Raw genomic sequence first — 13,462 nt, 5'->3', positions numbered from 1 at the left:
GCAAAGCATTGAAACTGGCCTTCAGACTTCACAAAGCTTTTCTTTGCCGGCTTTCCATGCACACCCTGTGTTTACTGTATTTAGCATTCAGAGTCTGAATTAACTAGAACGATACTCCTCCCTCTCTTTTGCGAAAGGTCTTCCATAGCTGTCTGCTTCTTCTGTGCTGTCAGCTTAAAGGCCTTTTATAGGCTATTCTTAGAGCTTGATAATTCTGCACCTTCCATAAGAAGTTCAGTTGCATTCAGGGCTGAACTTCTCTGCTTCGTTTTGAGACCTTCCCCTCGTGAAATCCTGGACAGTCACTGCCCATCAGATTAGGTCAGGCTTTCTCAGCCAGGGTTTCGTGAACCCCTGGGGTTTCTTGACAGCCCTGGAAGAGTTTCCTGAATGGGTGGGAGTTAATTAATTTTTTGTTATATTTTTAAAATTTGTTAAGCATTTGTCACGTGATATGACCATATATATGGCCATGTTGACCCCCCTCCCTAGTGGCCAATGATGAGCCTGGAAGGGGAGGTGCCTGGGTGGGCATGTACACACCTATGCTTCCCAATTATATTCTACATGATCACACCACTTCTAGGGTTTCTTGATGCTTGAAGAACGTTCCAGAAGTTTCTCATCAGTAAAACAATTGAGGAAGGCTGGATTAGGCTAAGGTGACTAGATTTTAACATTGGTAAAGCGGGACACCATTGACCGGGGGGGGGGGTTGGGTTCTTGATTAAAAATTTGGTCTATATGGAGCAACAAAAATTTTCATAGAATGCATAGAAAGCAAATATAGTATTTTAATATATATATATATATATTAATTTCAACATAAGTACAATTTGCCAGGTGCCCCCAGATGCCCCTCCAAAAGTGGGACAATCTGGTCACCTTAAATTAGGCAATACTGAGCTTGAATATATCAAACGCTATCAAACGCACTGAAATGCACTGTCCGTGACAGTCTTATCTGTATAATTAACTGCTCAGAAGTACAAGTTCTGCTAAACTCATTTTCTAATATATGACATTGTTTGGAAACAAAAGCTGCCGACAGGGTTGCCAGGTTACTACCCGGAGAATTCTTTATTCCTTTAATTTCCCCACTACAGTGGGAAACATTGGTGTCAGGTTGGTTTCCACTTGGGAAGGGGGAAAGCTCTGGAGAGATCCGTTCTGTGAGTGAAATGGGCCTCATGGTTCTTAGGATCCAGATCGTTGATGATGAAAAAGAACAGGGAGTTCACCTGTAAGTGGGTGTCCGTTGGGAGGTCCCCTGTGCAGTTACACTAAGGGGAACTCAAGATTTTTGGTGCTTGGCTCCAGAATGCATTCCTGTTGGGTTACTAACCCTGGGCTGGGGGATTCCTGGGGATTTGGAGGTGGTGCCTGGGGTTTGGAGAGGAGGCAGAATGCCATGTAGTCAACAGGGCATAATCATAGAATCATAGAATCACAGTGTTGGAAGGGGCCATATAGGCCATCTAATCCAACCCCCTACTCAATGCAGGATCAGATAGATAATGTTCTACAGTCCAGGCTCCAAAGCAGCCATTTTCTCTAGGGAAACTGGTCCACTGTAATTTGGAGATCCATCGTAATTCTGAGAGATTTTTTAAACGCTGATCCCCTCTCAGTCGTCTCCTCTCCAGGCTAAACAGACCAAGCTCCCCCAACCTTTCCTCAGATGTCTTGGTCTCCAAACCCCTCACCATCTTTGTTGCCCTCCTCTGGACATGCTCCAGTTTGTCTGCATCCCTCTTCAGCTGTGTTGCCCAGGACTCCTAAACAGACACTACAGTATCCTGAAATGCATTTTTTTGATAAGGTTGCCAGCAGATTGAAGAAAAACTGTGCTGGCCTGTGTGGTTAACAGCACTTGGTTATGCAGAAATTTGTGGATGACATTATTACAGTTAATATCTGCTGTTCATGACTCAGCAGTATGGACTGGTAACCCCTCCGTTCCCCCCAAAAATTCCATTCCTTAGAACTGCATTTGCTATTTGAATTTAAAACTATAATTGACCAAACTTAGATACATTCTTATATCTGAGAGACAGGATTATTTATAGAAATAAACAAAACAGTTTGTCAGAGGTCATGTTCTTGCTATGATAATGCATCAGTTTGTTTGTTTAATAGTCCGTGTTTACTTTTTGTCTTTCAGCTGTTATTCACCTTGATCCTGAAATGGCAGGGGTCAGTTCACAAGCAGACATCAAGGGAAAGGTAGGACCTCTTAATTCAGATGCTGTGCTGGATAGACAGAATTCATAAATCCATATTCTGTAGATTTGTAATGCTGACCACTGCAGTAGATCTAGGATCAGCAAGGTTCTTCTCTGATTCCAGTTGATTTATAATTGCTCCAATCTTGCCTGTGGTAGCAAATCATTTCTCAGAAGAACTAGTTTCCCCTTTCCTTGCTTGGAAAAATGTATATATGATTGGAACAGTGGCTTTTCCCCTGTGTAGTCACTGAAACTAGACCTGGGATGCTGAAGGAACTCTGTTAACCAAGCATGTACAGATACTACAATCTGCTTTAATGGTATGACTGCCCTGACCTGGATTGGGCAGGGTAGCCTAATATTGTTGGATCTTGGAAGCTAAACAGGTCAGCCTTGGTTAGAACTTGGATGGGGCACTAACAAGGAACCCCAGGGTCATTACACAGAGGCAGGCAATGCCTTGAAAAACCTATGGAGTCACTATAAGTTGGCTGCAGCTTGACAGTACTTTCTGCCACCATGGTGTTACTAAAAGAGGGCAGTCAGCTGTGTAATACAGCTGTATGTCCCACCCATACCAGTGATTTCTATTCTGAAGCTTAGTGGCTGAAATCTGGCACTGTTACTGGCAAAAACAAGATAACATGAATCACTGTCCTTTCACTGCCAATGCTGTTCATGCGTTTAGATAATCTGAATGCCTAATTCGCGTCCCATGTTTATTCAGAAATCCACTTCAAATGATTTCAGGTTGAACTCACGCCAAGTACATGTGAATGGTTTCCAGCCCTGTGTTTATTATTGCTTGTTGTTGTTAGGTGCGAAGTCGTGTCCAATGATCCTCCAGGCCTTCCTGTCCTCTACCATTTCCCGGAGTCCATTTAAGTTTGCACCTACTGCTTCAGTGATTGCATCCAGCCATCTCATTCTCTGTCATCCCCTTCTTCTTTTGCCCTCAATTGCTCCCAGCATTATGCTCTTCTCCAGGGAGCCCTTCCTTCTCATGAGGTAGCCAAAATATTTGAGTTTCATTTTCAGGATCTGGCCTTCTTATTAGCAGGCAGGGCTGATCTCCTCTAGGACTGACCGGTTTGTTCGCCTTGCAGTCCAAGGGACTCGCAAGAGTCTTCTTCAGCACCAGAGTTCAAAAGCCTCAATTCTTTCCTCATGGTCCAACTTTTGCAGCCATACATTGCAACTGGGAAGACCATAGCCTTGACTAAACGCACTTTTGTTGGCAGGGTGATGTCTCTGCTTTTTAGGATGCTGTCTAGATTTGCCAGCGCTTTCCTCCCCAGGAGCAAGCGTCTTTTAATTTCTTTGCTGCAGTCCCCATCTTGCAGTGATCTTGGAGCCCAGGAAAATAAAATCTGTCACTATCTCAATTTCTTCCCCATCTATTTGCCAGGAATTGAGAGGGCTGGATGCCATGATCTTTGTTTTCTTGATGTTGAGTTTCAAGCCAACTTTTGCACTCTCCTCCTTCACCCGCATCAACAGGCTCTTTAGTTCCTCTTCGCTTTCTGCCATTAGAGTGGTATCATCTGCATATCTGAGGCTGTTGATATTTCTCCCTGCAATCTTGATCCCAATTTGTGACTCCTCTAATCCCGCCTTTCTCATGATGTGCTCAGCATACAAGTTAAATAGGCAAGGCGACAGTATACAGCCTTGCCAAACTCCTTTCTCAATTTTGAACCAATCAGTGATTCCATGTTCAGTTCTCACTGTTGCTTCTTGACCTGCATATAAGTTTCTCAAGAGACAAATAAGATGCTCTGGTATTCCCATCTCTTTAAGAACTTGCCACAATTTGTTGTGCTCCACACAATCAAAGGCTTTAGCAAAGTCAATGAAGCAGAAGTAGATGTTCTATTTCTGGAACTCCCTAGCTTTCTCCATGATCCAGCGTATGTTGGCAATTTGATCTCTAGTTCCTCTGCCTCTTCGAAATCCTGCTTGTACTTCTGGAAGTTCTCGGTCCACATATTGCTGGAGCCTAGCTTGTAGGATTTTGAGCATAACTTTGCTATGTTACGTTTTTAACCCGCTTCGCGTTTGTGGGGGCCCAGGGCAGTCTACATGGTATTCCATGCCTCCATTTTATCCTCAAGTAGATTAGGCTAGTGACTATTCTGACATCCCTGAGTGAGTGCTGAAGAAGAAGAAGAAGAAGAGTTGGGTTTTATATGCCGCTTTTCTCTCCCAGAAAGAGTCTCAAAGTGGCTTACAATTGCCTTCCCTTTCTTCTCCCCTCAACAGACACCCTCTGAGGGAGGTGAGGCTGAGAGAGCCCTGATATTACTGCTCAGTCAGAGCAGCTCTAAGAGCACTGTGACTGGCCCAAGGTCACCCAGCTGGCTGCATGTGGGGGAGCAGGGAATCAAACCCGGCTCACCAGATTAGAAATCCGCATTCCTAACCACTACACCAAGCTGGCTCTGTTGTGGCTGAGTGTGGATTTGAACCTGGTTCTTCCAAGTCTTAGTCCAGGATTGTGACCACTATGCCACTGACTCCTGACGACTTATAATTCTACCTGGTCGTTATCTTCTTTATGTTTTTTTTAGTTCGCCTTTCCGACCCACTCCACTTATCTGATACCCATCCATATTGACAACTGTGAAGACAAGCTGAATTTTTTCAGCCATAAAATCTAGGAAAGGGAATAAACTTGAGTGAGAGATAAAAGTAACTGAAGGCAAAAGAAAAAAAAATATTTTGTACACCTGTTCATGTGAAGTACAGTATCCTTTGAGCACAACAAAAATTAAGCCCACTAGCACCTTTAAGACCAACAAAGATTTATTCAAGGCATGAAGTTTCACGTGCAGGCACACTTCATCAGACAAAATAGAACAAGAATCATAAGAGTACATATATATATATGTGTGTGTGTGTGTGTGTGTGTGTGTGTGTGTGTGTATATATATATACATATATACATACACACATACACACACACATATATATACATACATACACACATATATATATATACACTTACATACATATATATACATACATATACATATACAAAAGGTAAATCAGTGGCAAATTAGTAAACTGTGTTTTGATATCCAAATTAAGCCATATGATGCCATATGTTAATTCTTTGCTAAAACAGCTAAACGTTCCTTTTGAGTTCAGTCGTGGTTCACAAAAACATCGCAGAAATAAAGCTGTCCGTGTTAGTAATTAATGGCACTACCCTGTGAGAAAACTGTTAATTCTTTTAGCATGGTGAAATAGAACATCCCAGATGCAAAACAAACAAACAAACCCCCACAAAAACTGAAAAGCAATTTGAGGGTAGGGTTTGTCTTGAGAGGTAGTCTTGTTTTCAGAGTTTTCTCTGCTAGGCAAAATAACACTTAACTAGCTATTCGAGACAGCTGTAAAATCCCTCAGCCTGTGTGTCTTCAGTGGAAGGATCAAAACACCGTGTACCTGTTGAGGCAATAGACTAAGGCAGTGTAAACAGGAAACATTTGTAAAATTTTGTTTCAACATGGCATTTGGAGAGCGGCTGAGGCTCAGCGGCAGAGCATCTGCTAGGCATGCAGGAGGTCCCCGGTTCAATCCCTGGCATCTCCAGTTAAAAGGATTGGGTAGGAGGTGAGGTGAAAGACATCTGCCTGAGTCTCTGGAGAGCTACTGCTGGTCTGAGTAGGCAGTAATAACTTTGATGGACCAAGAGTGTGATTCAATATAACAGGGGTAGTCAAGCTGTGATCTTCCAGATGTTCATGGACTACAATTCCCATGAGCCCCTGCCACCAAATGCTGGCAGGGGCTCATGGGAATTGTAGTCCATGAACATCTGGAGGACCGCAGCTTGACTACTCCTGCAGTGTAAGGCAGCTTCATCTGTTTGTGTGTGTGTGTGAATTGTGGAGAATTGTGGTTGCGTACAAATGTATAAACATGTTTGTGTGTGTGTGTGAATTGTGGAGAATTGTGGTTGTGTACAAATGTATAAACGAGGTAAGGAAGTTACAAAATTTGTCAGTAGTTCATTGAGGCTGGAACAAAGTCCAGTGAGGTTCGTTCTCCCTTGACATTCAGGAGGACGCCTCGGTGGGTGTTTCCCGCCACTTTAACTGGGAGGCAGGACTAATTTTCAACTTCCTGTCCTGCGTGGTGGGAGGCACCCTGCTCCAGTCGTCTTCCTGCCTATTCTGGGAGTAGCAGGTCTGACTGGTCTCTCCCCAATTATTAATGCATAGTGTTAAAATTGATCATTAATTCAAATTAAATCATAGTTCATAAGTCAGTAGTTCATAGTACTAAAGTGTTTAGAGTGTTAGAATTGCTTTTTTTCTTAAGGTTAGAACAGTTACAGTTTAAATTCTTTTACAGTTGGGCTCATGCCCTTAAGGCGCCCCCCTTAACAGAGCCATAGCTCTTAAGGTTTAAAGCCTTTAAAAGTTGTTTTTTCCTGCTGGAAGTTTTTAGTACGCACTTTTTAGGCAGTCGCCTAAAGAAGACTCCGTTTTTTACATTGAAAACGTTTGGATCGCAGCAATCCTATGGCTGCGAAGCGAGCTCATTCTGAGGGCTTCTCCTCAGACGACGATCCTCCGGCCCCCATGATGCCATCCTCCTCTGCGGGCGCGGCCGGCAGCGGTCCGTTTCGGGCTGCCGTTGCCGCCGGGGCCGTGAGTGACAACGAGCGCTTGAAGGCGCTGCCCGCTGAAAAGCCGCGTGGTGCGAACCCGGCTATTACAGCAGCCCAGGAGCAGCCATCTTCCCCAACTGTTCCTGACGGCAGCCATTTTGAGGGGCAGTCTTCTTCATCGAAGCAGATAAGTAACCCCTCCCTACCCTCCCCAGATCATGCAGCAGGGAGTTCTCTAGGTTCCCTTCCTCCAGAATTTTTTAACATGTTAAAGGCTGCTATGAGGGAGCAAATTGAGGAGCATGAGAGAGAGAGAAATTCCAGAAGTCCCCTCAGGCACCATAGGGAGGGTAGCCAAAACTGGCCCACTAAGGCTGCTCAAAAGAGAGTGAGGGTCAGTCCAAACAGATATGACTCTTCTTCTGAGGAGGATTTAGAATCTCTCAGGTCCAAGGACGACATAGCTTTTCTCTCAGATGAAGAAGAGATTGAACCTATTAATGTGTCAGCTCAATCTGAGCGATTTTTCAAGAGTGAGGACACTCACTATATGCTGACAAAGGCCCTCGGGGCCTTGGCTCTGAATGAAGCCATACCCGAGGATGAGCAATTGCACACAAGAAAGAGGTATTGTGGGCCAAAGGGCAAGGGAGAATATTTTCCCAAATTGTGTCCCTCTCAAGATAATTTTCCTCTTCCAGAGGTTTTTGAAAAAAAGATCAGAGCTGAATGGCAAAGACCCCTAGTAAACAAACAAGTACCTTCATTTATAAAGAAGCTTTATACTATGCCTTACTATGGAGAATCCATCCTACAAATTCCACTGATAGATGCTCCCATTGCAGCTCTTCAATCTGGCGGCCTCGTCTCTGAGGATGGAGAGGGTTTCCTTAGAGACGCTATGGACAAAAAGGCAGAAACTGCCCTGCGACGTACTCATGAGGCAGTGGCCATGGCAATCAAGGCCTCTTCAGCCGCATCTATCATGAACAGGGCAGGGATTGCCTGGTGTAGAAAACTGTTGGAGTTAATTCCTGAAAAGGATAAGAGAGTAGTGGAAGGCGTGTCCAGACTTCTAAAAGCAGTGTCCTTTTCTGCAGATGCTACCTTGGATGCAATAGTGTTTGCAGCAAGATCCTTAGCCTCCAACACAGTGGCTAGACGTTTGCTTTGGCTAAAAGCATGGCCGGCAGACTACCAATCAAAGGCATACGTAACAGCATACCCCTTTGTAGGTGAAAAATTGTTTGGGGATCATCTTGACAATATTCTTATTGAAACTAAGGATAAGAAAAAAGCTATGCCCAAAAGAGTACGTAAGGAAAATTCCTCATTTAGATCCCAACACACCCTTTCCAGATACCGATCAAATTATAGGAGGGGAAATTGGAGTAATAACAACAATTTTCGTCCCTCAGGGCGCAGAGGAGGCTTTAGATCAAACAAGCCTTCTAACAGGAATGACAGGTCAGAGAATGACCGAAAACCCCCTAAAGCGTGACTCAGAGTCCATCCCAGTAGGGGGGAGGTTGCAAGAATTTGCCCAGGCTTGGCAACTTCCTCACATAGACGAATGGGCAAAAGATACAGACACAAACGGATACAAATTGGAACTGCACCATATTCCTCCAGAAAGATTTCTGCCTTCCCCCAGGTTAAAAGACCCAGCCAAGAGGCTGAGGACTCTAATGGCAATAAAACACCTTTTAGCCATCAGAGCCATAGAACCGGTTTCTCACTCAGAGCAGGGACAAGGAATCTACTCGATATTTTTTACAGTTCCAAAACGCACAGGAGACTGGAGGGCCATCTTGGACCTCAAGTTCTTAAACAAATTCATAAAACTCCGTCATTTCCGCATGGAGACCCTGAGATCCATAGCGGAAGCGTTGCGACAAGGAGAGTTCCTAACTTCACTGGACCTCCAGGAGGCCTACCTACACATACCAATATTTCCACCCCACAGAAGATTCCTCAGATTCTGTGTGCAGGGAGTACACTATCAGTACAGGGCTCTCCCTTTCGGACTCTCATCTGCACCCAGGGTCTTCACAAAAATCCTAGTGAATGCCCTAACAGGTTTAAGGATGGAGGGCATATTAATTCATCCTTATTTGGACGACCTCCTCCTTCGGGCGCCCTCTATACATTTAGCGGAACTGCATACGAACAAAGTCATAACCAATCTTCAAAACTTTGGCTTTTTAGTAAATTTTGCCAAAAGTTCTTTAACTCCAACACAAAGATTGGAACACTTAGGAGTCATCATAGATTCTCGACAAAACAAAATGTTTATGACCCCCCAAAAAATGACCAAGACAAAACAGATGACCATCGCAGTCATCCAGGCAAGACACACCAACCTACTTCAGTTGGCGAGTCTGATGGGTCTGCTCATTTCCAATATGGAAGCAGTACAATGGGGGAGGTTCCATGCCAGGCCCCTACAGATGCTTCTCAGACCCTACCAATTCAGGATAACCAAAAAAGTGGACATGTCAGTGAAGGTTCCTCTAGACACCAAAAGGGCCTTACGTTGGTGGACACTCCCCAAAAATCTGAGCCAGGGTCGAACATATTTAATCTTGAGGGAGGAACAAGTTTTTACAGATGCCAGTCTTCTAGGCTGGGGAGCAGTTTGGAACAACCAAAATATACAGGGACAGTGGTCCATAGAGGAGTCCAGACAGCCAATCAATTGGTTAGAACTGAGAGCAGTTCGATTGGCACTCAGACACTTTGCAGATCAGATCCATCAGTGCCACATTCTGATAAGGACAGACAATGTGGCAACAAAGGCTTACCTGAATCATCAGGGAGGTTCCAAATCACCCAGACTTCAAAGGGAAGCTCAAAAAATATTCACATGGGCAGAAAGTCACCTAGCCTCTCTCAGAGCAGAACATGTGAGAGGTGTATTAAACATACAAGCAGACTTCTTAAGCCATCAGATAGTGTCAGATGCAGAATGGATGCTGAAAAGAGAGGTATTTCAACTAGTAACCGAGAGACTAGGCAAGCCAATATTGGACTTATTTGCATCCAGCACCAATGCACAGACCACCAGGTTTTGCACCAGATTCCACCACCCAAGGGCGGAATTCTCAGATGCCCTAACATCCCAGTGGCCGAAGGGTCGGCTTTATGCTTTCCCTCCAGTTCCACTTCTGCCACGGCTCCTAAGAAAAATAGAATTCTCAAAAAACGAGATCATTCTAATAGCCCCCAATTGGCCAAGACGCCCATGGTTCTCAGAAATAGTGAGGATGGCAGTGTATCCCCCCTTCACTCTCCCAATTTCCAGAGATCTTCTCCAGCAAGGTCCAGTCTTCCATCCGAAACCGGAGTGGTGGTCTTTGACCGCATGGAAGTTGAGAGGAAACGGCTCACCCACTTAGGTTATACTTCAGGAGTCACAGAAACAATCCTGGACTCCAGGAGGAGTTCCACTAACAGAATTTACTCTTGTTCATGGAAGGCCTTCGTGAGGTGGGCCAAGAGGAAGAAAAGGGATTTTCTCAAGCCTTCCATGGCCAGTATTTTAGATTTCCTACAGGAGGGTAAAATCCAAGGTCTTAGATCAGCCACCCTCAGACGCCAGGTGGCAGCACTAGCCTCGGTCATACCCTCTGTTGAAGGGGCTATACTCTCAAAACATCCACACATTGTTAGATTTCTAAAGGGAGTGGCGAACAAAGAACCCCCAGTGGTTCATCGTTTTCCTTCATGGAGACTAAATTTGGTACTAACAGCCCTAACCAAGGTTCCGTTTGAACCTGTTCAGTCAATTGACTTAAAATTCCTCAGAATGAAACTTTTATTCTTAGTTGCTGTAACCTCAGCAAGGAGAGTTTCTGAATTAGGAGCTCTCTCAGTAAAGAAAGAATTTTGTCACTTCCTTAAGGACAGTGTTATTTTGAAGACAGATTCAACATTTAAACCCAAAATTGACTCTCAATTCCATATTTCCCAAGAGATCATTCTACCAAATTTTTACCCTGATCCAGCCGATCAGAAAGAGCGCCTCTGGCACAATTTAGATGTTAGACGTGCCCTGAAGGCTTATCTTATTCGCACTGAAAAGTTCAGGGTGTCTGATTCTTTATTTATCAATATTGCTCCACCTAGACTAGGTCAAAGGATGTCTAAGGCATCAATCGGTAGAACGCTAAAAACATGCATCGTAGAGGCTTACAGAATCCAGGGATTTCCTATTCCTCAGGGCATAACTGCGCACTCAGTTAGAAGCTCTGCTACAAATGCAGCAATGTTCAGGGGAGTCTCGTCTGTTCAAATTTGTAGGGCAGCAACCTGGTCAAATATATCCATCTTTATAAGGCACTACAAGTTGCACACCTTAGATGCTGTGGACACAGCTTTTGGCAAAAGTGTGCTTCAACATGTGGTTCCTTAGGTTCTCGGAAGCACCCACCCTGTTTTACTGGGGACTGCTTGTTAAGTCCCACCGAGGCGTCCTCCTGAATGTCAAGGGAGAACGACCATTGAATCACTTACCGTGAATGGTCCTTCTCCTTGAAGTCAGGAGGACGCCTCGTCCCTCCACTTGCTTCTACCTGAACCACATGATTCTCAAATTTATTAAAATATAAAGAAATAAATATCTTTTTCTATGTATTCAAATTAGTTTACTCGTATTAGGGGAGAGACCAAAAGTCAGTATAGTTTTTTTATAGTGTTGACATGTTTAAAGAATTGTTTATTTGGAGAGGCTTGTCATCCAGACTGGAGCAGGGTGCCTCCCACCACGCAGGACAGGAAGTTGAAAATTAGTCCTGCCTCCCAGTTAAAGTGGCGGGAAACACCCACCGAGGCGTCCTCCTGACTTCAAGGAGAAGGACCATTCACGGTAAGTGATTCAATGGTCGTTCTGCACCAGTGGTGCCACTCACAGCTGCTGCCAGTGTGTTGCTGCGGAGTTGCTTACTGTGTCCCCCCAGGGGACGCCGGAAAAATTCCACTCTGCGAGAAAGTGTGGTGGGTTTTAAAAATTTTGTAGGAAGGTGGGAGTGCATGGGAATACAATCCCACCTTCCTGCAATCAATCAATAATAAAATAAAATAAAATAAAATAAAATAAAATAAAATAAAATAAAATAAAATAAAATAAAATAAAATAAAATAAAATAAAATAAAATAAAATAAAATAAAATAAAATAAAATAAAATAAAATAAAATAAAATAAAATAAAATAAAATAAAATAATAATCCTGGTCCGCCTCGTGCTGCAAAGCATTTTTTTTGCCCCTGCTGGCCTCCTTAGGGCAGGGAGGCCTGGCTCTTCCCGGCCACACGGGCTTGCTGTGGGACAGGCCCCGTTGGCCCCCGCAGTGCCAAAATGGAACACGGAAGAATCCATGTTCTCTAAGTGTGGGGCTTCTGGGTTCCAATCTGTGCCAGGCCTGGGGGGTGGGGGGAGGGGTGGCAGCCTGGCAGTGACATCACACAGGCACAGGGATTAGCCCCAGGTCCAAACTGATGCTACCCCGGCCTTTTCTGCCCGTGTGGAATCAGCCTGACTGATTCTGTCTGTGTTGCCCAGTGGCAGTACAGTATGTTCTGACATGTTCTGATAATCCATTTTCAGAAACTGCTTCTGCAGATGGCATAGTTAAAATGGTTTGGTTGCTCTGTGCAAACTTGCCAGCTGTTTGCATGCAGCGCCCTTGTAGCTTTGCGGTGGCATTTCCTGTGTTTTAAATTCACCTGTGCTGATCTCTCTTTTTTACAGATCAATGCAGTGAGGTCCATTGTTCCTAACAAAAGCAACAATGAGATAGTGCTTGTGCTACAGCAGTTTGATAACAACGTAGACAGAGCTGTACAAGCTTTTATGGATGGTAGGTACCCTTTACCAAGATGTCCAATATTTCAGGAAATAACAGAATCCCAGATGGCTTATTGGTCTGTGCAAGGCTGTAGTTCTCAAACGTTATGAAATGAGACCCCCCTTCTAATCTTGTTCTGTTCGCCTGGGATCATTTGTAAAGGAATTTCATGCTGTTTTTTCCCTTCCAGTTGATATTTCCAGTTATCAAATTGTTGGAAAAAATCTCTTTCATCAGGAACAAGAGAAACAGGACATCTCCAGTTTCTTGCTAAGTGATACAATCAGCCCATATCGCCAACCTCCCTTCCTCCAGCGGCCACCATGGCTGGGGCTCCCCCTCGGCATGGTACTGCGCAGCTGCTGCTGGCAGTGCCCCTCAGTGGGCAGTGGGAAGTCAGGGGCACCGGCGGGAAAGCAAGTGGAGCAGGGGCTCAGGCAGCGGCGGCGACGTCCCTCGGCAAAAGACTACCCCCCCCCGGGCCTCAGTAAAATTGTCAAGCGTTGACCGGTCCCCGGTGCTAAAAAGGTTGGGGACCACTGATCTAACATCAACTTGGTGTAGTGGTTAAGAGTGGCAGCTTCTAATCTGGAGGGCCGGGTTTGATTCCCTCCTCCTGCATGTGCAGCCAGCTGGGTGACCTTGGGCCAATCATAGTCCTTTTAGAGCTGTCCTTACAGAGCAGTCCTGTCAGACTCCTTGCTCCCACCCCCCCTCCCACCTCTTCAGACTGTTGAGATAGTGCTGGCCCGCCCTGCCTCCATGCC

At 44.7% G+C, this 13,462-nt stretch overlaps 1 protein-coding gene across 4 annotated transcripts in view; it reads left to right on the top strand.

Annotated features, from left to right (window-relative positions):
* The window catches only part of LOC143829080 (SPATS2-like protein), an 84,119-nt gene that overhangs the window by 29,614 nt on the left and 41,043 nt on the right, over positions 1 to 13,462 (top strand). For 3 of the 4 annotated variants that reach the window (XM_077319381.1, XM_077319382.1, XM_077319385.1), the window contains exons 2-3: positions 2,165 to 2,226; positions 12,599 to 12,707. In XM_077319381.1, the coding sequence (XP_077175496.1) occupies positions 2,188 to 2,226; positions 12,599 to 12,707 (148 nt within the window). In that variant the 5' untranslated portion in view covers positions 2,165 to 2,187. Of the gene's footprint in view, positions 1 to 1,105; positions 1,244 to 2,164; positions 2,227 to 12,598; positions 12,708 to 13,462 lie in introns of those variants that run through there. The other variant, XM_077319380.1, reaches the window with a different exon arrangement.

This window comes from Paroedura picta, chromosome 2 (genome assembly GCF_049243985.1).
Source record: "Paroedura picta isolate Pp20150507F chromosome 2, Ppicta_v3.0, whole genome shotgun sequence".
Classification (NCBI taxonomy): Eukaryota; Metazoa; Chordata; class Lepidosauria; order Squamata; family Gekkonidae; genus Paroedura; species Paroedura picta.
The sequence above is the reverse complement of the archived record's forward strand: the minus strand, read 5'-3'. Positions and strand labels throughout refer to the sequence as shown.